General features: G+C 47.3%; 1 protein-coding gene across 2 annotated transcripts in view; it reads left to right on the top strand.

Moving 5' to 3' along the window:
* Nucleotides 1-23,811, top strand: part of LOC311121500 (protein diaphanous homolog 1-like) — a 46,486-nt gene extending 22,675 nt beyond the window's left edge. Inside the window, exons 2-9 of one of the 2 annotated variants that reach the window (XM_084195982.1) lie at nucleotides 19,414-19,440; nucleotides 20,172-20,330; nucleotides 20,626-20,727; nucleotides 20,831-21,045; nucleotides 21,203-21,406; nucleotides 22,116-22,332; nucleotides 22,456-22,574; nucleotides 23,645-23,810. In XM_084195982.1, coding sequence (XP_084052108.1) covers nucleotides 19,414-19,440; nucleotides 20,172-20,330; nucleotides 20,626-20,727; nucleotides 20,831-21,045; nucleotides 21,203-21,406; nucleotides 22,116-22,332; nucleotides 22,456-22,574; nucleotides 23,645-23,765 — 1,164 coding nt within the window. In that variant the 3' untranslated portion in view covers nucleotides 23,766-23,810. Of the gene's footprint in view, nucleotides 1-19,413; nucleotides 19,441-20,171; nucleotides 20,331-20,625; nucleotides 20,728-20,830; nucleotides 21,046-21,202; nucleotides 21,407-22,115; nucleotides 22,333-22,455; nucleotides 22,575-23,644 lie in introns of both variants that reach the window. The other variant, XM_084195983.1, reaches the window with a different exon arrangement.
* Nucleotides 23,812-27,527: the final 3,716 nt, after the last annotated feature.

Below are 27,527 nucleotides of genomic sequence, written 5' to 3'. Positions count from 1 at the left end.
TTATGGTAACAGCATGGGTCCCTGTCTGATCTGTACTACACAGAAATGCATAATTATGGATATGAATGTCATTTTCCTCATGTTTCACAAGTTTGGACATCACAGCGCAACACAGCAGAGCAGAGTAGAGTTCAGTACAGTACTATACTTTACTTTTCTTTACTGTATTGTACTGTATTGTGCTATCCAAACTTGTGAAACATACAGTTGAAGTCGGAAGTTTACATACACTTAGGTTGGAGTCATTAAAACTTGTTTTTCAACTACTCCACATATTTCTTGTTAACAAACTATAGTTTTGGCAAGTCGGTTAGGACATCTACTTTCTGCATGACACAATTATTTTTTCCAACAATTGTTTACAGACAGATTATTTCACTTATAATTCACTGTATCAACATTCCAGTGGTTCAGAAGTTTACATACACTAAGTTGACTGTGCCTTTAAACAGCTTGGAAAATTCCAGAAAATAATGTCATGGCTTTAGAAGCTTCTGATAGGCTAATTGACATAATTTGAGTCAATTGGAGGTGTACCTGTGGATGCATTTCAAGGCCTACCTTCAAACTCAGTGCCTCTTTGCTTGATATCATTGGAAAATCAAAAGAAATCAGCCAAGACCTCAGAAAAATTATTGTAGACCTCCACAAGTATGTTTCATCCTTGGGAGCAATTTCCAAACGCCTGAAGGTACCACATTCATCTGTACAAACAATAATACGCAAGTATAAACACCATGGGACCACGCAGCCATCATACTGCTCAGGAAGGAGACGCGTTTCTCTCTCCTAGAGATGAACATACTTTGGTGCGAAAAGTGCAAATCAATTCCAGAACAACAGCAAAGGACCTTGTGAAGATTCTGGAGGAAACAGGTACAAAAGTATCTATATCCACAGTAAAACGAGTCCTATATCGACGTAACCTGAAAGGCCGCTTAGCAAGGAAGAAGCCACTTCTCCAAAACCACCATAAAAAAGCCAGACTACGGTTTGCAACTGCTCATGGGGACAAAGATCGTACCTTTTGGAGAAATGTCCTGTGGTCTGATGAAACAAAAATAGAACTGTTTGTTCTTAACATATTGCTCACCATATGTATGCTGCAGAGGGACAAGAGAGCCATGAGAAAACAAGTTTTGATCAGTCATGGAAATGAAAATGTTGAAAATAAATTTGCTCCCTATATAAAAAGAAGATGGAGAACAAGCTATGAAGGAAACATACTGAAGTTTAGGTGCAGGTACAGCCAACTACCACTAAAGTAATATTGCGATTTGTCAAAACGATACGATATATCGTCAAAAACAATATTCTCAATACGTAATATATATATATAAATTCTCCCACCATCACTAGTTTGTGTGTAAACAGGGTAAGGATGAACAGTGAATGGACTTGTTGATGGCAGGCAGATGGAGACGTAGGTGATTAAGGGGGGCGGCGCTGTCACTTATCGAGTTCCTTTGTTTACTCACTTTCTCACACAGATTGATCTGCCTGCATCATTAAACTGTAATCCCTCAGGGAGAGGGAGTCAACGTCCTCTTCCTGTATACAAGGGCATGGGGGTATTTTTGGGAGGTGATCAGTGGGGGAGTTGGTTATTTATGGGGGGGTCAGTGGGGGAGTTGGGTATTTTTGGGAGGGGGTCAGTGGGGGAGTTTTGGGAGGGTGTCAGTGTGGGAGTTGGGTATTTTTGGGAGGGGGTCTGTGGGGGAGTTGGGTATTTTTTGGAAGGGGTTACTTAAAGATTTCGAATGAACCCCGTTATCCTCCTACACACAATTCTAAACTCCCCATGTCTAATTCTAGCCCTATGTATGTGTGACAGAATACATGAGGGTGTGTGTAAGAGAATGTATTCGCCTTTGTGTGTCCGTGTGTGTGAGTATCAGTGTCCAGTCTTCTGTCGGAGGTGCTGTGAGTGACTGACAGTTAGTGATAGATTGGTCACTCTGTATCATTTCATCCACAGGCTGTCTCTGTGTGTAATCAATGCTGTGTTTTTGTCAGGAGATCCTGCTTCTCAGGACTCAGCTCCATAATTTGCTCAAGGCTGTGGGGCCTTCGTCCCAGCCTCTTGCCCCAGAGAGGGCTCTCACCACAGGGGCAGAAAGCCCCTCAACACTGGGTCCACGGAGGCCCCAGTCATGAATAGACAGCTGTTAAATCAAGAGACCCTGGCTGTGAGGTGGATTGATGGACACTGACACAGAATGTCCAGACGAGAGAGAATGTAAAGAAATCATATTTCTGCTGAACTACCAATTTGGTGAGGTAAGGGTAGGTAACAACACATCTGCCACACTGATCCTCAACACGGGGGCCCCTCAGGGGTGCGTGCTCAGTCCCCTCCTGTACTCTTTGTTCACCCATGACTGTATGGCCAGGCACGACTCCAACACCATCATTAAGTTTGCCGACGACACAACAGTGGTAGGCCTGATCACCGACAACGATGAGACAGCCTATAGGGAGGAGGTCAGAGATCTGGCCGTGTGGTGCCAGGACAACAACCTCTCCCTCAACGTGACCAAGACAAAGGAGATGATTGTGGACTACAGGAAAAAAAAGAGGACTGAGCACGCCCCCATTCTCATCGACGGGGCTGTAGTGGAACAGGTTGAGAGCTTCAAGTTCCTTGGTGTCCACATCACCAACGAACTATCATGGTCCAAACACACCAAGACAGTCGTGAAGAGGGCACGACAAAGCCTATTCCCCCTCAGGAGACTAAAAAGATTTGGCATGGGTCCTCAGATCCTCAAAAAATTCTATAGCTGCACCATCGAGAGCATCCTGACTGGTTGCATCACCGCCTGGTATGGCAACTGCTTGGCCTCCGACCGCAAGGCACTACAGAGGGTAGTGCGTACGGCCCAGTACATCACTGGGGCAAAGCTTCCTGCCATCCAGGACCTCTATACCAGGCGGTGTCAGAGGAAGGCCCTCAAAATTGTCAAAGACTCCAGCCACCCTAGTCATAGACTGTTCTCTCTGCTACCGCACGGCAAGCGGTACCGGAGTGCCAAGTCTAGGTCCAAAAGACTTCTCAACAGCTTCTACCCCCAAGCCATAAGACTCCTGAACAGCTAATCATGGCTACCCGGACTATTTGCACTGCCCCCCCACCCCATCCTTTTTACGCTGCTGCTACTCTGTTAAGTATTTATGCAGAGTCACTTTAACTCTACCCACATGTACATATTACCTCAACTACCTCAACTAGCCGGTGCCCCCGCACATTGACTCTGCAACGGTACCCCCCTGTATATATAGCCTCCCTACTGTCACTTTATTTTACTTCTGCTCTTTTTTTTCCCAACACTTTTTTTGTTGTTTTATGTTTTACTTTTTTGTTTAAAATAAATGCACTGTTGGTTAAGGGCTGTAAGTAAGCATTTCACTGTAATGTCTGCACCTGTTGTATTCGCCGCATGTGACCAATACAATTTGATTTGATTTGATTTGAGGTAGTTGAGTTCATATAGTACATCCAAATCACACAATTAATACATAACCAGAATTCCATTTAGGCATGCCACTTTAAGCAGGCAGTTGACTATTCACATAACATTCAAAGATGGCCGTCTGCCTGTGTGGAATGCCACCAGACAGACGTGGTTACAGTGGGAATGCTTTCTACTAGGCTTGGGAAACACACACACACACACACACACACACACGTTGGCGTGGGCGGAAAGGGGTATGATGAAGCTGTCACAGCTTTTTATGTCTGAGCTGTCTATCACAGGTCTAACCCATGGAACAGCTGGGTGTGCTGCTGGTGCATGGTGGGTCTAGTGTGTGCTGCTGGTGCATGGTGGGTCTAGTGTGTGTGCTGCTGGTGCATGGTGGGTCTAGTGTGTGCTGCTGGTGCATGGTGGGTCTAGTGTGTGTGCTGCTGGTGCATGGTGGGTCTAGTGTGTGTGTGCTGCTGGTGCATGGTGGGTCTAGTGTGTGTGCTGCTGGTGCATGGCGGGTCTAGTGTGTGTGCTGCTGGTGCATGGCGGGTCTAGTGTGTGTGCTGCTGGTGCATGGCGGGTCTAGTGTGTGTGCAGCTGGTGCATGGCGGGTCTAGTGTGTGCTGCTGGTGCATGGTGGGTCTAGTGTGTGCTGCTGGTGCATGGTGGGTCTAGTGTGTGTGCTGCTGGTGCATGGTGGGTCTAGTGTGTGCTGCTGGTGCATGGTGGGTCTAGTGTGTGTGCTGCTGGTGCATGGTGGGTCTAGTGTGTGCTGCTGGTGCATGGTGGGTCTAGTGTGTGCTGCTGGTGCATGGTGGGTCTAGTGTGTGCTGCTGGTGCATGGTGGGTCTAGTGTGTGCTGCTGGTGCATGGTGGGTCTAGTGTGTGTGCTGCTGGTGCATGGTGGGTCTAGTGTGTGCTGCTGGTGCATGGTGGGTCTAGTGTGTGTGCTGCTGGTGCATGGTGGGTCTAGTGTGTGCTGCTGGTGCATGGTGGGTCTAGTGTGTGCTGCTGGTGCATGGTGGGTCTAGTGTGTGCTGCTGGTGCATGGTGGGTCTAGTGTGTGCTGCTGGTGCATGGTGGGTCTAGTGTGTGCTGCTGGTGCATGGTGGGTCTAGTGTGTGTGCTGCTGGTGCATGGTGGGTCTAGTGTGTGTGCTGCTGGTGCATGGTGGGTCTAGTGTGTGTGCTGCTGGTGCATGGTGGGTCTAGTGTGTGTGCTGCTGGTGCATGGTGGGTCTAGTGTGTGCTGCTGGTGCATGGTGGGTCTAGTGTGTGCTGCTGGTGCATGGTGGGTCTAGTGTGTGCTGCTGGTGCATGGTGGGTCTAGTGTGTGTGCTGCTGGTGCATGGTGGGTCTAGTGTGTGTGCTGCTGGTGCATGGTGGGTCTAGTGTGTGTGCTGCTGGTGCATGGTGGGTCTAGTGTGTGTGCTGCTGGTGCATGGTGGGTCTAGTGTGTGTGCTGCTGGTGCATGGTGGGTCTAGTGTGTGTGCTGCTGGTGCATGGTGGGTCTAGTGTGTGTGCTGCTGGTGCATGGCGGGTCTAGTGTGTGTGCTGCTGGTGCATGGTGGGTCTAGTGTGTGTGCTGCTGGTGCATGGTGGGTCTAGTGTGTGCTGTGAAGAGACTGGCTGCTGTTCTTACTGTATAGGTTCATCTCTAGTTTGCCAGGATTAGTTGCAAAAGAAAGTAAACTGATGATAATGGCAGTGCTGGGGTTAATGTGTTGGGTTGTAGCACCCTAACTAGTTGTCCACCCAAGATGAGCCTTAGGTTGTTTGTTTGTGCTCTCTCTCTGTGTTTTGTAGTGTAATGTGAATGATTGTGGTCTCTCTCTGTCAGTGTTTTGTAGTGTAGTGTGAGTGAGTGATTGTGGTCTCTCTGTGTTTTGTAGTGTGAATGATTGTGGTCTCTCTCTGTGTATTGTAGTGTGAATGATTGGGCTGAGCGGGAACTGTGCTTCCGTAGAGGTAGGGGGGCTATCAGGCCAGAGGTGGATGAACATATTGCCCTCGTTTGGGTGTAGGGTCTGATCAGAGCCTGAAGGTAAAGAGGGCCTAGAGCTGAGCCCTAGGGGACACCAGTGGTGAGAGCACGTGGTGCTGAGACAGATTCTCGCCACGCCACCTGGTAGGAGCGACCTGTCAGGTAGGACTCAATCCAAGAGTGAGCAGCCCTGGAGATGCCCAACTTGGAGAGGGTGGAGAGGACGATCTGATGGTTCACAGTATCAAAGGCAGTAGATGGGTCTAGAAGGATAAGAGCAGAGGAGAGAGAGTTAGCTTTAGCAGTGCGGAGAGCCTCCGTGACACAGAGAAGAGCAGTCTCAGTTGAATGACCAGTCTTGAAACCTGACTGGTTTGGATCAAGAAGGTCATTCTGAGAGAGATAGCAGGAGAGTTGGCTAGAGACGGCACGCTCGAGTTTTGGAGAGAAAAGAAAGAAGGGATACTGGTCTGTAGTTGTTGACATCGGAGGGATCGAGTGTAGGTTTTTTGAGGAGGGGTGCCACTCTCGCTCTCTTGAAGACGGAAGGGACATAGCTAGCGGTCAAGGATGAGCGAGGTAAGGGATAAGGTCTCCGGAAATGGTCAGGAGAAGAGGGGATAGGGTCAAGCGGGCAGGTTGTTGGGCGGCCGGCCGTCACAAGTCGCAAGATTTCATCTGGAGAAAGAAGTCAAAGTGTAGGGTAGGGCAGTGTGAGCAGGACCAGCGGTGTCATTTGACTTAATAAATGAGGATCGGATGTCGTCAACCTTCCTTTCAAAATGGTTGACGAAGTCATCCACAGAGAGGGAGGAGGAGGAGGAGGATTCAGCAGGGAGGAGAAGGTGGAAAAGAGCTTCCTAGGGTTAGAGGCAGAGGCTTGAAATTTAGAGTTGTAGAAAGTGGCTTTAGCAGCAGAAACAGAGGAAGAAAATGTAGAGAGGAGGGAGTGAAAAGATGACAGGTCCACAGGGAGTCTAGTTTTCCTCCATTTCCGCTCGGCTGCCCGGAGCCCTGTTCTGTGAGCTTGCAATGAGTCGTCAAGCCACGGAGCAGGAGGGGAGGACCGAGCCGGCCGGGAGGATAGGGGACATAGAGAGTCAAAAGATGCAGAAAGGGAGGAGAGGAGGGTTGAGGAGGCAGAATCAGGAGATCGGAGGGAGAATGATTTAGCAGAAGGAAGAGATGATAGGATGGAAGAGGAGAGAGTAGCGGGAGGGAGAGAGCGAAGGTATTGCCTGCCTTGTGAGTAGGGGGGGACGGTGAGAGGATGAGGTCAAAAGAGGAAAGGAGTGGAAAGAAGGAGGCAGAGAGAAATGAGTCAAACGCAGACGTAGGGAGGTTAAAGTCACCCAGAACTGTGAGGGGTGAGCCATCTTCAGGAAAGGAACTTATCAAGGCGTCAAGCTCATTGATGAACTCTCCAAGGGAACCTGGAGGGCGATAAATGATAAGGATGTTAAGCTTGAATGGGCTAGTGACTGTGACGGCATGGAATTCAAATGAGGAGATAGACAGATGGGTCAGGGGGAAAAGAGAGAATGTCCACTTGGGAGAGATGAGGATTCCTGTGCCACCGCCGCGCTGACCAGATGCTCTCGGGGTATGCGAGAACACATGATCAGACGAGGAAAGAGCAGTAGGAGTAGCAGTGTTTTTTCTGTGGTAATCCATGTTTCCGTCAGCGCCAAGAAGTCGAGGGACTGGAGGGTAGCATAGGCTGAGATGAACTCTGCCTTGTTGGCCGCAGAACGGCAGTTCCAGAGGCTGCTGGAGACCTGGAACTCCACGTGGGTCGTGCGCGCAGGGACCACCAGATTAGAGGGCAGCAGCCACGTGGTGTGAAGCGTTTGTATGGCCTGTGCAGAGAGGAGAGAACAGGGATAATAATAATAATAAATAATAATATGCCATTTAGCAGACGCTTTTATCCAAAGCGACTTACAGTCATGCGTGCATACATTTTTTTTGTGTATGGGTGGTCCCGGGGATCGAACCCACTACCTTGGCGTTACAAGCGCCGTGCTCTACCAGCTGAGCTACAGAGGACCACTATGTGTCTGGATAGACAGACACATAGTTGACAGGCTACAGAAAAGGCTTCAATAAAGCAAAAGAGATCGGAATAAAATTAACAAAACATCTGGGGAAGCGAGAGAGCGAGGCCTACCTCACTTACCTTTCACTGAAACACTCAAATATATCTCTCCCAACTTCCTCTTTAGAAATTATAATTGTTGTAAACTACAGCGGTTCAATGTTTTCTAGGAATAGACTCTAACTTAGTTTATTCAGCTAGCTAACTTGGTACTGTATTCTTCTGTGAAAACCGCCCAGGGCACCGTATCCTATGACGCCATAGCTAATTAGCATGTTAGCATCCAATAACACACGGTTTAGCACCAATACTTGGTTACAACAAACTACCAATAGTGTGTTAATACACTAAACAGATCATTCGTGTCCGTGTCTAGTTCCTTTCATAACGCAGAAATAATTAAACGTTGGCTAGCTAGCACAAAGTTAGTCATTCTAGCTACACAAGTGGACTACACATCTCGAATGTTCAGAAAGTGAAGCTTTACGTTGCAAAATTCTCATTGACTAAAATGATATTGTATTTAGTTGCTACAGTACTGCTAGCTGGTACTGTTGGCTAGCTAGCAATGGCTGCAGTGTTGACTTTGTTTGAAAAACGGCGTCGCTGCGAACGAATGTAGCTGGCTAGCTAACCTCGATAGTTTCTCTATACTACACCTTTATCTTTGATACAAAGACAACTATGTAGCTAGCTAACATTACACTAATCAAATTGTTCCAATGTAATGTGTGACATATTACCTGTGGAGCGAAGTACAGCAATAATACCTAGCTAAATGCTTGTGTTTTTAGCTCCAACAGTAATAATGCCTAGCTTAATGCTTGTGTTTCTAGCTCCTTTCTAGCTCCAACAGTAATAATACCTAGCTAAATGCTTGTGTTTCTAGTTCCAACAGTAATAATACCTATCTAAATGCGTGTGTTTCTAGCTCCAACAGTATTAATACCTAGCTAAATGCTTGTGTTTCTAGCTCCAACAGTAATAATACCTAGCAGTACAAAAAGTAAAAACAAACATTAAGAAATATCAGAACGAGCAATTGTCAGAGTCCGGAATATACACTGCATGTACAAAACATTAAGAACACCTGCTCTTTCCATGAGACTGACCAGGTGAAAGCTATGATCCCTTATTGCATTTTAATGAGGGAAAAAAGTATTTGGATTTTTTTGTTGTTATTCTGTCTCTCACTGTTCAAATAAACCTACCATTAAAATGATATACTGATCATGTCTTTGTCAGTGGGCAAACGTACAAAATCAGCAGGGGATCAAATACTTTTTTTCCGTCAATGTATGTGTTGTAAGAAAGCTGCTTGTGTTTCCTAGATAGTTATCCCGCTGTAGGGATGGTGAGTAAGGTTTTAAGTATGTCAGTATGACTTCCTGTTGTAGTTGTAAACAGGAGGTGTTGTCACCCTAACACAGGCATGTCGCCTGCCAGAAAACCCCATGCTGTGACAGAGCACAGCTTCCACCTGGGGAGCCATGGCAACCCTGTAAGCACCCATATCAACAGTCACAGTGTAGATTACAATACACACAATCTCCTGTTCTATCCACCATTTGTCTCTCTCTTGCTCTCACATACTCTCTCTCTCGAAGAGAGGCATTTTCTCCTTCTCTGTTAATATAAATAGGGTTAGGGTTAAATAAGTATCTAACTGGCAGTATTTTCCCCATGACATCACTGGTTTTTTAGGCTCTGTCTACGAAAAGGATCTCCAAATAGTCAGACCTGTCCAGGAGAGGGAGAGAAAGAAGGGAAGAGAGGGAAAGAGAGAAAGATAGAGATGAGGAAAATAAAGTGGTTATTAATGAATTGAAGGTGTTATGTATTGAATCTTAATCATACAGCTTGCCAGTTAGACATGCAAGTTGGGTCAATTCACTCAACTCATTGTGGCATTACTGAACTATGAAAAGGTTGCCTCTGACCTCTGTTTTTCTCTAAAGGGAAATTACTAATAACACATCCCAACACTGGCTGTAAAATCATTATCAAACGGAGTGTCTGTGTGTGTTATCTTGTTTTCTCCCTCTAGCTCTGCTCTCTAGTTCTCCCTCTAGCTCTGTCTCTGCTCTCCCTCTAGCTCTGTCTCTGCTCTCCCTCTAGCTCTGTTTCTGCTCTCCCTCTAGCTCTGTTTCTGCTCTCCCTCTAGCTCTGTCTCTGCTCTCCCTCTAGCTCTGTCTCTGCTCTCCCTCTAGCTCTGTTTCTGCTCTCCCTCTAGCTCTGTTTCTGCTCTCCCTCTAGCTCTGTCTCTGCTCTCCCTCTAGCTCTGTTTCTGCTCTCCCTCTAGCTCTGTTTCTGCTCTCCCTCTAGCTCTGTCTCTGCTCTCCCTCTAGCTCTGTTTCTGCTCTCCCTCTAGCTCTGTTTCTGCTCTCCCTCTAGCTCTGTCTCTGCTCTCCCTCTAGCTCTGTTTCTGCTCTCCCTCTAGCTCTGTCTCTGCTCTCCCTCTAGCTCGCTCTCTGCTCTCCCTCTAGCTCTGTTTCTGCTCTCCCTCTAGCTCTGTTTCTGCTCTCCCTCTAGCTCTGTCTCTGCTCTCCCTCTAGCTCTGTCTCTGCTCTCCCTCTAGCTCTGTCTCTGCTCTCCCTCTAGCTCTGTCTCTGCTCTCCCTCTAGCTCTGTCTCTGCTCTCCCTCTAGCTCTGTCTCTGCTCTCCCTCTAGCTCTGTCTCTGCTCTCCCTCTAGCTCGCTCTCTGCTCTCCCTCTAGCTCTGTTTCTGCTCTCCCTCTAGCTCTGTTTCTGCTCTCCCTCTAGCTCTGTTTCTGCTCTCCCTCTAGCTCTGTTTCTGCTCTCCCTCTAGCTCTGTTTCTGCTCTCCCTCTAGCTCGCTCTCTGCTCTCCCTCTAGCTCTGTTTCTGCTCTCCCTCTAGCTCTGTTTCTGCTCTCCCTCTAGCTCTGTCTCTGCTCTCCCTCTAGCTCTGTCTCTGCTCTCCCTCTAGCTCTGTTTCTGCTCTCCCTCTAGCTCTGTCTCTGCTCTCCCTCTAGCTCTGTCTCTGCTCTCCCTCTAGCTCTGTCTCTGCTCTCCCTCTAGCTCTGTCTCTGCTCTCCCTCTAGCTCGCTCTCTGCTCTCCCTCTAGCTCTGTTTCTGCTCTCCCTCTAGCTCTGTTTCTGCTCTCCCTCTAGCTCTGTCTCTGCTCTCCCTCTAGCTCTGTTTCTGCTCTCCCTCTAGCTCTGTCTCTGCTCTCCCTCTAGCTCTGTCTCTGCTCTCCCTCTAGCTCTGTTTCTGCTCTCCCTCTAGCTCTGTTTCTGCTCTCCCTCTAGCTCTGTTTCTGCTCTCCCTCTAGCTCTGTCTCTGCTCTCCCTCTAGCTCTGTCTCTGCTCTCCCTCTGCTCTCTCGCTCTCTAGCGCTCTCTCTCTCGCTTTCTCTCTCTAGCTCTCTAGCTCTCTCTAGCTCTTTCTCTAGCTCTCTAGCTTTCTAGCTTTCTAGCTTTCTAGCTCTCTAGCGCTCTCTAGCGCTCTCTAGCTCTCTAGCTTTCTAGCTCTCTAGCTCTCTGTCTGCTCTCTAGCTCTCTCTAGCTCTCTTTCTGCTCTCTAGCTCTCTCTTGCTTTCTCTTTCTCTCTTGTTCTATTTAGCAGAGCTCTCTTTCTCACGTCTCTCTCTGTGTGTGGTGGGGTAATATATATTTTGTACTTTTGGACTCGCGCTCAGATATATATACAAACACACACACTGTTTCCTGTCTGATTACCCCAAGTTCCTTGTTACTGTTTCCTCATGCTGATGTTTCCGGCCTAGTGGGTTAAATGGCACCAACTTGGCATCAGCTGCTTTAAGAATAGCTGCGCATATGCTTTTGTGCCTGTGTGTGTTTATGTCAGTGTAAGTGGAAACTGCCCTATAGAGTAGAGGGTGATCAGATCAGTGTTCACTGCAAGAGGCGAAGGCCAATTAGCCTGGTCAACACACTGAGCATGGACACAATACGATGACTGTAGATAGTCAGATTAATATAATAGTTGAAAATGTTTACACGCTTTGCAAGAACGATTTCCCTAATAATCCTGTTTCCATTGACACATCTGAAATCGGGCTTCCTGATGGGACTTAAATAAATGCAGATGATCACCAATCAGAACAAACGTTCTACCACAGCGACCATGTTATTTTGGAGAAACCTATTTAGACATATAAAGCTTGTATGTGAAAACTATTTCTAAACTGACTTCAGTTTTTTACCAATGCTGGCACTTGCACAGATCAAAAAACCCACTGGACTGCCAATTTAAGCTGTTTACATGTCCTAATAATTTGAAAGATTGCTCAGAAAACCAGGTGTTGTAATCGGCGTATGCTTACTTCGATTTTGACCTTACGGCGATTAAGATAAGCAGAGTAAAGGGCGGCAAGTAGCCTAGTGGTTAACCGAAAGGTTGCTGGTTCAAATCCCAGAGCCAACTAGGTGAAGTATCTGTCGATGCCCTTGAGCAAGGCACTTAACCCTAATTGCTCCTGTAAGTCGCTCTGGATAACATCTAAATGACTAAAATGTAAATGTGCATGACTATTTCCGTACTCGGCCTACTGCCATAATCAGTTTAATATCGAATTATTAGTGTGCATGTAAACGTACTCACTGACTGTATCAGAACACCATTAGTGGTCATGATGTGCTATAGAAGGACCATTACACATGTAGTCTCATTACCAGCTCTGTGGTAGCTTCCCAAATGGCACCCTATTCTCTTTATAGGGCACTTCTTTTGACCAGGGCCCATAGTGCCCTATATAGGGAATAGGATGCCATTTGGGATACAGCCTGTATTTTTTTACACAACATCTAGGCCGGTGGTTCCCAACCTTTTTCGGTTACTGTACCACCAAGTACATTCTGCTCTGCCTGGAGTACTCCTGAAGTACCCCATCATGTGCATTTTACCAGTAAGCCTATGGTCTCATGATACTTCTCAAGTTCACCCTGTGGGTAGGCCTAGTCCTAGTACTCCTGGTTGGGAGACACTGATCTAAGCCACTAATAGGTGACAAACAAACTAGGCCTACATCAGATCAGAGCATCCTTCCTGCCAGAGGGATGGCATCTCTATAAGCTTGGCGACAACAAGGCTAGGACACTGGCAGTAGGGGACATATTTTAATTTAATCCCTGCTTACTATTGACTCTTTTGAACCAATGCTGCTCCTCCCTGTGTGATAACGTCTATGTTATCTACATCAATGTGCAGTCAGTTTGTGTACGTGTCGTTATGTGTTCACAGTTCACATGAGTGTGTTTGACTGTGTTTTGCGGTGATGCCCACAGTGTATGAGTTCTCTTGTGATAACAGGTAGTGATTTGATAACTTGGCTGTGGCATCTTAAAACATGGCAAAGTCAAGGTGTGTGTGTGTTTTTGAGCGAGGTAGGGTGACTCCCACTCCGTTCCTTTGAAATGTGTAAGCCACAAGGTCCTGATAAGAACAGGGTTTGTACAGTCATGGAAATCCTGGAAAAGTCACGTAAGGTTTTCCAGGCCTGGAGAAGTTTTGGAAAATGATAAAATCCGAAAAGTCATGGAAATTAATGTAATAATTTCTGTTGTCATTTATTTAGGCACAGTTTTTATTCCACTTTAGCGCGGCTGAGACAGTCAGACATTGCAGCAGCTGGTAGGCTTAGCCTATAAAATATAATAGCGAACCGACTAACTAGGTAGCCAGTTAAAAACGTACAGTATCTTGTCACCTGGCTAGTTATCTCTCTAGTTAACTGTTTAGCTAGTATTAGCATGTATTCATGTTTTCGTCATGTCCCCAAAAACGTTCCACCAACACTCGTGAATAAGGCCATACAAAGTTGATTTACTTTTTTGAACAATTCATATAATTCATTGAAATTATTATTTTTGACCAAATTAACGATTCATTTTCCCATTGTATTAGTTGGTATTCTGTTCAATCGTGTTGAATCGAATCATATGAATCAAAATAATAATTTGTGAATCGTGAACCTCAATTTTAGGAAAAAATGTTGATGTTGCCTTTCTTTTGGATTAAGTGGCTTCAAAACTTGCTTTGTACATACCCAAATCAACTGGAAGTATGTATCTAATGTATGTGACATTGCAACTCAATAGATGCTAGTCAGCCTGCAAAGTAAACACTTAGTTAAGATAAATATGACTAAACTAGAAAAGGTACATTTCCTGAAGAAAATGTGTGGCCCTGCTTCAGATGAATAAAAAGATTTGTAACCTACCATAGCCATTTAATATTTGATATATTGAATGAAGACATAAAACATATTTGGTTGTAATGTTGTAATGTGGTCAGCCATCCTCCAAGAGAGCTAATGGGTGTGCAGGCTTTTATTCCTGTCTCCCTCAAACAAACCACATTTTAAAAATGAGCGGCTCAACCAGACCTTGATAAACTAGCTCTGATGTGTTTGAGCAGGGTTGGATCAAAAGCCTGCACTCCCAGTAGCTCTCCAGACTGAGGATTGACCATGGGTTTTATACAGTAGCCTAACCGGTACTTTGTGGGAGAGGAGATTTTACATGGGATCAGAGAGCAGCCTTCAAGTTTCAGTACCACATTACGTTTACTTTTTTATACATACATAGAGACACCGGCAATTGTTGGTCATAGAAATTTGGTTAAAACCAGTTTAGGGGACTTTCTTGGTTCTGCTACCGGTTCCGACTGACATTTTTTGCTTATAAATCGATCTGTGGACACTGTAAATTGAAATGGCTTGCATTGAGCAATAGCACTGTGATGTAGGATGTGAAATCTGAAACCACTTGAAGCTGGGATGTCCCTCCTACCATTTCATTCGCTCTTCAGACTGTCCATCAACTCCTGGCTGAACCCTACGTCACAGCCACTGCCTGCAGTCATTACATCATAGTGCAGCAGGAGAGAGTGGTTGCATCACTATAGTACATTCAGAGATTGAGTTATAGCCATTCATCTAAAATAATTCATAGATTTTAAACAATAAACACTTTCTGTTTGTCATAGATGTAGAAGATTAATATAAGATGAAAGGCAAGTTCCTAACCAGTTCAGGAGGCAGATGTTTTGACCTTTAGAAAATATGCACATTTTCTGTAACACTAAACATACAAATATTTATTTTACAATCTTGTAGTTAGTGGCTTCATAATTTGATTATTATATACTTAGAAAGCATATGTCATTTCAAGCCTTATTCATACAGTTTTGTTGAATAGGAAATATTTCATTTTCATATCATATTTGTCCTCAAAAGTGACTACACCTCAGCAATTTACAACTATTTTTACCAGAAAGGTGAGATTTAACCTTTCTTGGAGTATGCAGCATTATTAGTTATTTTTTACGGTCCTCTCATGATAAATAAATACTTTCGGGGATTACATGTAGTTACATTTAAAAGTTAAGTCATGGACAAGTCATGAAATTCCATCTGTCAAAATGTGTATGAACTCTGTAAGAAATAGTAGACATGGAGACTGAACACTCCTTAAGGGCGCCAGCTAATGTCAGCCCAATGCCATAGAAACAGAAGGTTATAAACACAAAATACAACACAGGGTGTTTCCATTCCAGTCTAGCTGCAGACATGGCCTTCTAGTTCTATGATGAGGGTCATAGTCTTTGGCTGGGATGGCTGAGACCAATCTCAATGTTAGAGAGAAAGTTGTCAGAAGGTAACGAGATTGAAAGTTGAGAAAGTAATCAAAAAAAGACGACACTGTGGCCCTGGTCCAATCAGCTGGGTGACTCGGGAGAGACTGGGAGGAGGGATGGAGAGAATGGAAGGGAGGGATGGAGGGATAGAAGATGTGGAGATGGTGTGCTGTAAGGATACACTCTATGTTGGGATTTAGGCTAATTGTTTTTCTCTGACTATTGACTAATGAGCAGCTCTCTCAAATTGAATTTGTGTGGAATCCATAAAATAGTCACAACAGCAAACACCAGTCCCTTGTTTGCACTGTGTGTGTGTGTGTGTCTGCCCTTGTCTGCATACCATTGAGAGAGTTGGGAGGTGAGAGAGAATGCGTAGGCTAATTTAACTTTTTTCTGTTGACGAGAGAGCTGATCACTGAAGCCTGTGAAAGAAACTAAAGTGAGAGAGTAGGAGAGCAAGAGTGCTTGGACGGAGAAGAGGACGAAGGAGAGTCTAGCAGGACTGGCATGGAGGGGAGGGGGCTGGCCCGGCCCAGTGAAAGATGTGGTGTCTTGTCCAGAAGGATGACTGTTTGAAGCCGTAGAGGAGGGTTGTGATGGTCAGTGTGTGTTCTGTGACCTCTGACCCCCATGTTCTGGGTAGTTGCTAATTGGCTCCAGATGTTGGAGCGTTGGACAGCCATACTGGCTAATGTCTGTTAGTCAAATGCATGTGGGATGTACAGTTGAAGTCGGAAGTTTTCATACACCTTAGCCAAATACATTTAAACTCAGTTTTTCACAATTCCTGACATTTAATCCTCGTAAATATTCCCTGTCTTAGGTCAGTTAGGTTCACCACTTTATTTTAAGAATGTGAAATGTCAGAATAATAGTAGAGAGAATGATTTATTTCAGCTTTTATTTCCTTCATCACATTCCCAGTGGGTCAGAAGTTTACATACACTCAGTTAGTATTTGGTAGCATTGCCTTTCAATTGTTTAACGTGGGTCAAATGTTTCGGGTAGCCTTCCACAAGCTTCCCACAATAAGTTGGGTGAATTTTGGCCCATTCCTCCTGACAGAGCTGGTGTAACTGAGTCAGGTTTGTAGGCCCCCTTGCTCGCACACGCCTTTTCAGTTCTGCCCACACATTTTCTTTAGGATTGAGGTCGGGGCTTTGTAATGGCCACTCCAATACCTTGACTTTGTTGTCCTTAAGCCATTTTGCCACAACTTTGGAAGTATGCTTGGGGTCATTGTTCATTTGGAAGACCCATTTGTGACCAAGCTTTAACTTCCTGAATGATGTCTTGAGATGTTGCTTCAATATATCCACATAATTTTCCTTCCTCATGATGCCATCTATTTTGTGAAGTGCACCAGTCCCTCCTGCAGCAAAGCACCCCCACAGCATGATGCTGCAACCCCCGTGCTTCACGGTTGGGATGGTGTTCTTCGGCTTGCAAGCACCCCCTTTTTCCTCCAAACATAACGATGGTCATTATTGCCAAACAGTTCTATTTTTGTTTCATCAGACCAGAGGACATTTCTCCAAAAATTACGATCTTTGTCCCCATGTGCAGTTGCAAACCGTAGTCTGGCTTTTTTTATGGCGGTTTTGGAGCAGTGGCTTCTTCCTTGCTGAGCGGCCTTTCAGGTTATGTCGATTATAGGACTCGTTTTACTGTGGATATAGATACTTTTGTACCTGTTTCCTCCAGCATCTTCATAAGGTCCTTTGCTGTTGTTCTGGGATTGATTTGCACTTTCCGCACCAAAGTACGTTCATTTCTAGGAGACAGAACGCGTCTCCTTCCTGAGCGGTATGACGTCTGCGTGGTCCCATGGTGTTTATACTTGCATACTATTGTTTGTACAGATGAACATGGTACCTTCAGGCGTTTGGAAATTTCTCCCAAGGATGAACCAGACTTGTGGAGGTCTACAATTTTTTTCCTGAGGTCTTGGCTGATTTATTTTGATTTTCACATGATGTCAAGCAAAGCGGCACTGAGTTTGAAGGTAGGCCTTGAAATACATCCACAGGTACACCTCCAATTGACTCAAATTATGTCAATTAGCCTATCAGAAGCTTCTAAAGCCACGACATCATCATTTTCTGGAATTTTCCAATCTGTTTATAATAAATAATATAATATGCCATTTAGCAGACGCTTTTATCCAAAGCGACTTACAGTCATGTGTGCATACATTTATTTTTTTGTGTATGTTTAAAGGCAAAGTCAACTTAGTGTATGTAAACTTCTGACCCACAGGAATTGTGATACTGTGAATTATAAGTGAAAATAAACTGTATGTAAACAATTGTTGGAAAAATTACTTGTGTCATGCAGAAATGTAGATGTCCTAACCGACTAGCCAAAACTATAGTTTGTTAACAAGAAATATGTGGAGTGGTTGAAAAACAAGTTTTAATGACTCCAACCTAAGTGTATGTAAACTTCCGACTTCAACTGTATGTTACAGCACTTTGACTTATCATTTGCTGTAAACCAGGACTAAAATAATTGGTCTATGGCATAATAAAGATGTATTTGATTGAATGTTTGGAACATAATAATGTATCTCATTTGTGGCTTATCTTGGCTGTGAAGTGAAGTATCTTAATGGATTATTAGGCCTACCATATACGTGCTGATATCTTGAGAAATGCATCCTTAGGAAGTGAGCAACGTTAATTTTTTTATTTTATTTTTTGGGGGGGGTAGATCAGCTTATATTGTTGGGTAAATATATACACTACCAGTCAAAAGTTTGGACACACCTACTCATTCAAGGCTTTTTCTTAATTGTTTTACTATTTTCTACATTGTAGAATAATACTGAAGACATCATAACTATGAAATAACACATGGAATCATGTAGTATCCAAAGAAGTGTTAAACAAATCAAAATATGCTGCAAATTGCTGCAAAGAAGCCACTACTTAAGGACACCAATAATAAGAAGAGACCTGCTTGGGCCAAGAAACATGAGCAATGGACATTAGACTGGTGGAAATGTGTCCTTTGGTCTGGAGTCCAAATTGGAGATTTTTGGTTCCAACCGTCGTGTCTTTGTGAGACGCGGTGTGGGTGAACGGATGATCTCCGCATGTGTATTTCCCACCGTAAAGCATGGAGGAGGAGGTGTTATGGTGTGTGGGTGCTTTAACCAGCATGGCTACCACAGCATTCTGCAGCGATACGCCATCCCATCTGGTTTGGGCTTATTGGGACTATCATTTGTTTTTCAACAGGACAATGACCCAACACACCTCCAGGCTGTGTAAGGGGTATTTTACCAAGAAGGAGAGTGATGGAGTGTTGCATCAGATGACCTTGCCTCCACAATCCCCTGACCTCAACCCAATTGGGATGGTTTGGGATGAGTTAGACCGCAGAGTGAAGGAAAAGCAGCCAACAAGTGCTCAGCATATGTGGGAACTCCATCAAGACTGTTGGAAAAGCATTCCACGTGAAGCTGGTTGAGAGAATGCCAAGAGTTTGCAAAGCTGTCAAGGCAAAGGGTGGCTATTTGAAGAATCTAAAATATATTTAGATTTTTTAAACACTTTTTTGGTTACTACATGATTACATATGTGTCATTTCATAGTTTTGATGTCTTCACTATTATTCTACAATGTAGAAAATAGTAAAATAAAGAAATACCCTTGAATGAGTAGGTGTGTCCAAACTTTTGACTGGTAGTGTATATATACACTACCAGTCAAAAATATGTGAGATGCTGCCATCACCAGGACATTAATTGGTGTAGCCTGACACCTTGTGGCAAAAATTTACAAGTGCAATTGTATTGTGATTCTGCAATAAACCTGTCTAAAAATCTGAAATCCCCTAATCTCAGAATATCAATCCCTGCCTTTAGAAAGTTTCAGATGATCCCTAACTTGATACCAGAGGAATTAGTGCGCTAATCTACATTTACATGTTCTAGATTGATCCAGTGTGATGTGTAACAGTCAGTGTTTTAATGAAGTGATCTTGTAGAGTGATTGTGATCTATCTGTAGCCTATATTCCCCTCTGTCCTCCTGTGATCAATTATTAATAATGACCTCTGTAGAGATAATCCTGCCTGATCCTAATTTATCCTTTCATCTCTCCCCCACCCCTTTTCTTCCCTTCTATCTCCCCGTCTCCCTCATTGTCCCTCTCTTTTCTCCTGTTCAATCTCCCCATTTGTTTCTCCTCCTTTCCCTCATTCTCTCGTCCTCCCTCCGCCCCCCCCCTCTGTACAGAATATCAAACGACTGATTCCTGATGAGGTAGGTTGTTTGTGATCCAACATCATCTCAGTGATCTGATCAGTGTCTTGGTTGCATCTCATCTCACCTTACCCTGTAGCCCACCACTAACCCCCTGCCCCTCCATTCATCCATACCAGCCTGATTGTTACACTAACACCCCATAATAACACAGCCATGTAGTTGTCTGTACTACTCACGCTGGTTGGTTCAACACATGTTGGACGGCGCATGTGTTACCTACCTGCCTGGCTCCCCCCTTGCCAGCTACCTCTGTGTCCTGTGAAAACCTAGCCTGTCCCTAACCCTAATGGGCCATCACCATGCTTCACACAGCTGCTGTGTCATTGTGCAGCTTACTTGCCAGTGCTCTGGTGTCCCTGCACTGTCATCTTGACACTGTCTGCAGCTATACAGGCAACAATCAATGCTACACACTAGAATGAGATGAAGGAGGATTGGACAGACCTTGTCATAACTCTTTGGAGGCAACTGGGATGTTCATGATATCACTCTGATCCTGCTTCATCTTACTCACATATGAATTGAGTACTCTGTCAGCTCCAGCCAAGGTGTTTCAGAGTGATATTTAGTCATCGATGATGCCTGAATGTCCACTGGAGTCTAATGCCCAATCCCAAATCAACCCTGACCTTGCCCCGACCTATCCAATCCAAGAGGTCAGGTTGATCTGGAATAACCCTAATATCTCCCTGTGTGACCTCTGACCCCTGGCATTTGACCCCCTGCAGTTGGAGCGCTTCACCAGCATGAGGAAGAAGGACAAGGAGAAGCCTCATGCGCCTGCTCAGCGCTACTCCAACGCTGCCCACTACGAGGTGCCTGCCCAGGGGACCATGCTGCACGACCACCCTGATGAATATGTCCTGGAACTCTTCGAACAGATGCTGGTGAGAGAAAGGGTCAAACAAAGAGATACTGTCTTTGTAGAGGCTGGTGGGAGAGAGGGTTAAATACAGAGATACTGACTTTGTAGAGGCTGGTGGGAGAGAGGGTTAAATACAGAGATACTGACTTTGTAGATGCTGGTGGGAGAGAGGGTTAAATACAGAGATACTGACTTTGTAGATGCTGGTGGGAGAGAGAAAGGATAAGGATGTGTATGAGTGTGGACTGAGTGTGTGTGTGAACTGTAGGCTCTTTTGGGATGCTCACTCTACGATCTCTCTCTCTCCCCCTCCCCAGGTGGATATGAACTTGAATGACGAAAAGCAGCGGCCTCTGCGGGCAAAAGACATCTCCATCAAACGAGAGATGGTTTCTCAATACCTCCACACATCTAAAGCTGTGAGTAACAAAGGTTGTGTTACTGGGATAACAGTAGACTTAGGACAGCGGTAACTTGTCCTCTATATATGCTCAATATACTAATACCGTGTGTGTGTGATAGGGTCAGAGCCAGAAGGAATGCTCCAAGTCAGCCATAATGTACATCCAGGAGCTGAGGACGGAGCCCAGAGACGCACAGCTCCTGGGCTGTCTGGAGTCACTCCGGGTCTCCCTCAACAACAATCCTGTCAGCTGGGTGCAGAACTTTGGAGACGAGGGCCTGGCTCTGCTGCTCAACATCATGAAGAAGATCCAGGAGGAGAAGGATGAGTACCCGTAAGATATCAACACCATCTTACCCCTTGAACCCATTACCTTCTGCAATAGATTTGCATTCTGCAATAGATGTGCAAGTCACCTGTTTTGTATGTAATCCGTTGCCCATGCAGTAACACACCTTTCTCTCTCTCTCTTCTCTCCTCCTGTCATATAGGAATATGGGAGTGAAGTGTCAACATGAGATTGTGCGCTGTCTCAAAGCCTTCATGAACAACAAATATGGTCTGAAGGCCATGTTGACGTCTCCCGAGGGTATCCCTCTGTTGGTCCGAGCCATCAACCCCAGAGTTCCTCACATGATGGTGGACGTGGTCAAACTGCTCTCGGCCATCTGCATCCTGGAACAACCTGACAACCTGTAAGTGTGTGTGTGTGGGAGAGTGAGACTGTGTGTGTGTGTGTGTGTGTGTGTGTGTGTGTGTGTGTGGGAGAGGGAGACTGTATGTGTGTATACAAAACATTAGGAACACCTGCTCTTTCCATGATATCGACTGACCAGGTAAATCCAGGTGAAAGCTATGATCCCTTATTGATGTCACTTGTTAAATCCACTTCAATCAGTGTAGATGAAGGGGAGGAGACAGGTTAAAGAAGGATTTTTAAGCCTTGAGACAATTGAGACATGGATTGTGTATGTGTGCCATTCAGAGGGTGAATGGACAAGACAAAATATTGAAGTGCCTTTGAACAGGGTATGGTAGTAGGTGCCAGGCGCACCGGTTTGAGTGTGTCAGGAACTGCAACGTTTTTCACGCTCAACAGTTTCCTGTGTGTATCAAGAATGGTCCACCACTCAAAGGACATCCAGCCAACTTGACAACTGTGGGAAGCATTGGAGTCAACATGGGCCAGCATCCCTGTGGAACGCTTTCGACAACTTGTAGAGTCCATGCCCCGACGAATTGAGGCTGTTCTGAGGGCAAAAGGCGGGGTGAAACTCAATATTAGGAAATTGTTATTAATGTTTGGTGTAATCAGTGTGTGTGTGTGTGTGTGTGTGTGTGTGTGTGTGTGTGTGTGTGTGTGTGTAAGTTTCTGTGTATTAATGTGTGTAACTCTCTCTCTAGTCATGAGCGTGTTCTGGAGGCCATCACTGAGGAGGCAGAGAAGCAGGACATTGAGCGGTTTCAGCCACTCCTCTCCGGTATGAACAAGCCCAACATCGCCCTGAAGAATGGCTGTATGCAACTCATCAACGCTCTCATCAGTCGAGGAGAAGAGCTGGACTACAGGATCCACATCCGCTCAGAACTACAGAGACTGGGCCTACGAGACCTGCTGACTGTGAGTCTCACACACACACACACTAACTCTCAAACTTATTCTGAACCATTGGAAACTGATGTTTATCTTGAAGTTCAGGGCTGTGGTGAGTTGTATTGACCCCCCTTTACTTCTCCCCTGTAGGAGATTCGGACCATTGAGAATGAGGAGCTGAGGGTGCAGCTCAGTGTTTTTGACGAGCAGGCTGAGGATGACTCTGAAGAACTCCAGGCCCGCCTCAATGACGTGCGCATCGAGATGGAATATCCTTCCGCTTCAGAGAGGCTCAAATAGTCCCTCTACATAGGGCAGCTTGTTCAGATGTCACAGTGATAGGAGTTTATAGTATGGCTGTGTCAAATAGCACCCTATTCCCTGTATGTTCCTTCTGTTTATCAGGGCCTGTAGGGTAGTGCACTATATAAGGAATAAGGCACCCTATTACACAGTAAGTTGAGGCCCCGACTGAGACTCTTCTTTTTAAACGTCACTGTCCACCAGGTGGCTCCAAGGTGCCATAATAATTTCTCACACAAAAACAAGGATTTCCACAGTGCTTTTATTTTACCTTAATTGATTTGGTTCTGATACATTTGATCACAGTTATAAATTGATAAGGAACGGACAAAAGTTTTATATCAAACTGTTAAACAGCTTTGAGCTCTTTGGCTTTTACATTTGTATATTGCTTCATATACATTGACTACTGCATATACATTGACTACTCCTGCACATTTAAGGAGGATCATTAGCATTGTCACTAAACAGAATAATATATATTTGTAGTAACAGCAGAATTTTTCAGTGTTGATGCTGTGAATTATTACTTTTTTTTCCTATTTCCAGCCACAAGGGGTCTGTCTCTTCTACCTCATGTTTCATCATAGAGATGTACCCCCATACTTGTCTTCTCTCCTGTCTCCTCCTCCTCATGACTCTTTCTCCCCTGACTCTTTCTCTCATGACTCTTTCTCTCATGACTCTTTCTCTCATGACTCTTTCTCTCCTGCCTCCTCCTCCTGTCTCTTTCTCCCCTGCCTTCTCCTCCTCCTGTCTCCTCCTCCTCCTGACTCTTTCTCTCCTGCCTCCTCCTCCTCCTCCTCCTGTCTCTTTCTCCCCTGCCTTCTCCTCCTCCTGTCTCCTCCTCCTCCTGACTCTTTCTCTCCTGACTCTTTCTCTCCTGACTCTTTCTCTCCTGACTCCTTCTCTCATTGATATCATTGAATGACATACCAGAAATAAGGTTAGCAAAGTTTTTGTACTAGGGTAAATTGTGTTCCATTGGCCCCTCTGACCCCTCATGTGGTTGTAGTCCTTAACCGTGCGGTCCTACTGACGTGATGGAGGTGTTCCAGATCGTGATGAACACGGTCAAAGACTCCAAGGCTGAAACACACTTCCTGTCTCTGATGCAGCACCTGCTGCTGATCCGCAATGACTACATGGTCAGGTAAGGGAATGGACTTCAACACACACATACACTGTAACCGAAAAGGTCGTTGGTTGGAACCAGGAGCCGACAATGTGAAAGATGTTATGTTGCCCTTGACCAAGGCACTTCTTCCTAACTGATCCAGGGTAGCTGGAAACATGGCTAGCCCTAACTGTGACCACACTCTCCGATTTCCACTCACTCAGGTACACACACCTATAACCTTTACTCTGACCCTGGCCTTCTGTCTCTGCTCTACCACCATGTGGCTCAGAATAGATGTTGTTGTGATGACCCTCCATCCCCCTCACCCTCCCTACACCTCACCCTCCACCCTCCATCCCCCTCACCCTCCCCTCACCCTCCCTACACCTCACCCTCCACCCTCCATCCCCCTCACCCTCCACCCTCCATCCCCCTCACCCTCCCCTCACCCTCCCTACACCTCACCCTCCATCCCCCTCACCCTCCACCCTCCATCCCCCTCACCCTCCCCTTCCCTCACCCTCCCTACACCTCACCCTCCACCCTCCATCCCCCTCACCCTCCACCCTCCATCCGCCTCACACTCATTCCCCTCACCCTCCCTACACCTCACCCTCCACCCTCCATCCCCCTCACCCTCCACCCTCCATCCCCCTCACCCTCCCCTCCCCTCACCCTCCCTACACCTCACCCTCCACCCTCCATCCCCCTCACCCTCCACCCTCCATCCCCCTCACACTCATTCCCCTCACCCTCCCTACACCTCACCCTCCACCCTCCATCCCCCTCACCCTCCACCCTCCATCCCCCTCACCCTCCATCCCCCTCACCCTCCACCCTCCATCCCCCTCACCCTCCACCCTCCATCCCCCTCACACTCATTCCCCTCACCCTCCCTACACCTCACCCTCCACCCTCCATCCCCTTCACCCTCCACCCTCCATCCCCCTCACCCTCCATCCCCCTCACCCTCCCTACACCTCACCCTCCACCCTCCACCCCCCTCACCCTCCACCCTCCATCCCCCTCACCCTCCATCCCCCTCACCCTCCCTACACCTCACCCTCCATCCCCCTCACCCTCCACCCTCCATCCCCCTCACCCTCCATCCCCCTCACCCTCCCTACACCTCACCCTCCACCCTCCACCCCCCTCACCCTCCACCCTCCATCCCCCTCACCCTCCATCCCCCTCACCCTCCCTACACCTCACCCTCCACCCTCCATCCCCCTCACCCTCCATCCCCCTCACCCTCCCTACACCTCACCCTCCATCCCCCTCACCCTCCACCCTCCATCCCCCTCACCCTCCATCCCCCTCACCCTCCCTACACCTCACCCTCCATCCCCCTCACCCTCCACCCTCCATCCCCCTCACCCTCCATCCCCCTCACCCTCCCTACACCTCACCCTCCATCCCCCTCACCCTCCATCCCCCTCACCCTCCCTACACCTCACCCTCCACCCTCCATCCCCCTCACCCTCCATCCCCCTCACCCTCCATCCCCCTCACCCTCCACCCTCCATCCCCCTCACCCTCCCTACACCTCACCCTCCACCCTCCATCCCCCTCACCCTCCCTACACCTCACCCTCCATCCCCCTCACCCTCCCTACACCTCACCCTCCACCCTCCATCCCCCTCACCCTCATCCCCCCCACCCTCCATCCCCCTCACCCTCATCCCCCTCAACCTCCCTACACCTCACCCTCCACCCTCCATCCCCCTCACCCTCATCCCCCTCACCCTCCCTACACCTCACCCTCCACCCTCCATCCCCCTCACCCTCATCCCCCTCAACCTCCCTACACCTCACCCTCCACTCACCCCCCTCACCCTCCCTACACCTCACCCTCCACTCCACTCACCCTCCCCCTCCACTCCACTCACCCTCCACCCTCCACTCCACTCACCCTCCCTACACCTCACCCTCCACTCACCCTCCACCCTCCATCCCCCTCACCCTCCACTCCACTCACCCTCCACCCTCCATCCCCCTCACCCTCCACTCCACTCACCCTCCACCCTCCCCTCACCCTCCATCCCTCTCACACTCAGCCCCCTCACACTCAGCCCCCTCACACTCATTCCCCTCACCCTCCACTCCACTCACCCTCCACCCTCCCCTCCCCTCACCCTCCATCCCTCTCACACTCAGCCCCCTCACACTCATCCCCCTCACCCTCCACTCCCCTCACCCTCCACCGCCCCTCACCCTCCACCGCCCCTCACCCTCCACCGCCCCTCACCCTGCTCCTCACCCTCCACCTCCCCTCACCCTCCATATCCCTCACCCTCCATATCCCTCACCCTCCACCTCCCCTCACCCTCCACTCCACTCACCCTCCACCTCCCCTCACCCTAGAATGTCAAACAGTGACCTCCCCTCACCCTCCACTCCACTCACCCTCCACCCTCCCCTCCCCTCACCCTCCATCCCTCTCACACTCAGCCCCCTCACACTCATCCCCCTCACCCTCCACTCCCCTCACCCTCCACCGCCCCTCACCCTCCACCTCACCCTCCACCTCCCCTCACCCTCCACCTCCCCTCACCCTCCATATCCCTCACCCTCCACCTCCCCTCACCCTCCACTCCACTCACCCTCCACCTCCCCTCACCCTAGAATGTCAAACAGTGACCTCCCCTCACCCTCCACTCCAATCACCCTCCACCCTCCCCTCCCCTCACCCTCCATCCCTCTCACACTCAGCCCCCTCACACTCATCCCCCTCACCCTCCACTCCCCTCACCCTCCACCGCCCCTCACCCTCCACCGCCCCTCACCCTCCACCGCCCCTCACCCTCCACCGCCCCTCACCCTGCTCCTCACCCTCCACCTCCCCTCACCCTCCACCTCCCCTCACCCTCCATATCCCTCACCCTCCATATCCCTCACCCTCCACCTCCCCTCACCCTCCACTCCACTCCCCTCACCCTCCACCTCCCCTCACCCTAGAATGTCAAACAGTGACCTCCCCTCACCCTCCACTCCACTCCCCTCACCCTCCACCCCCCTCACCCTCACCCCTCACCCTCCACCTCCCCTTCACCCTCCACCTCCCCTCACCCTCACCCTCCACCGCCCCTCACCCTCCACCTCCCCTCACCCTCCATATCCCTCACCCTCCACCTCCCCTCACCCTCCACCCTAGATTGTCAAACAGTGACTGACTCTGACACACGGACGGACAGACAACGGACAGATAGTTAAACATACAACATGAACAGTCCATTTGTGAAATATTAACTTAATTGGTCTTCAGTCTAAGACGCATTTTCATGAAAATATAGCACACTAATCACAAGCTTATCAGCAAGTTTGTGATTTTTAACCTTTAAATAAACGGACACTAGATGTCTCTCTCCCTCCACGGATGAATCTGAGTTTGAAAAAATTGTGTCAAATGAAGGAGAGACTGGAGGAAGGGAGGGGGTAGAGTGCAAGAGTTGGGGAATAAATAAAGTATTGTGTTTTTGACTGAAGGAGTGTCACAGAATCAGACACCTCCTAAATTGAGTGACACACACACACACACACACACACACACACACACATATATACTCTGACACTCCTATACCCTGAGATGAAGACTAAGTGCCACTCATATTGTCACAGTTTCATATGGACACCTGCACTCCCATACACTCACAGATACACTTGAATGCATGTATGCACACACGGGCCCAGACATTCTCCTACACATTTGGAATCTGCATATACCCATATCCTCTCTTTCTATTCCATCCATCTCCCAGATTTACGTTCGATTCACATTCTCTCTCTCCCTCTTTCTTGC

Source organism: Coregonus lavaretus, assembly GCF_964263955.1.
Source record: "Coregonus lavaretus genome assembly, contig: HAP1_SCAFFOLD_4026, whole genome shotgun sequence".
NCBI classification, from domain to species: domain Eukaryota; kingdom Metazoa; phylum Chordata; class Actinopteri; order Salmoniformes; family Salmonidae; genus Coregonus; species Coregonus lavaretus.
This window is presented reverse-complemented; position numbering and strand designations above follow the sequence as displayed.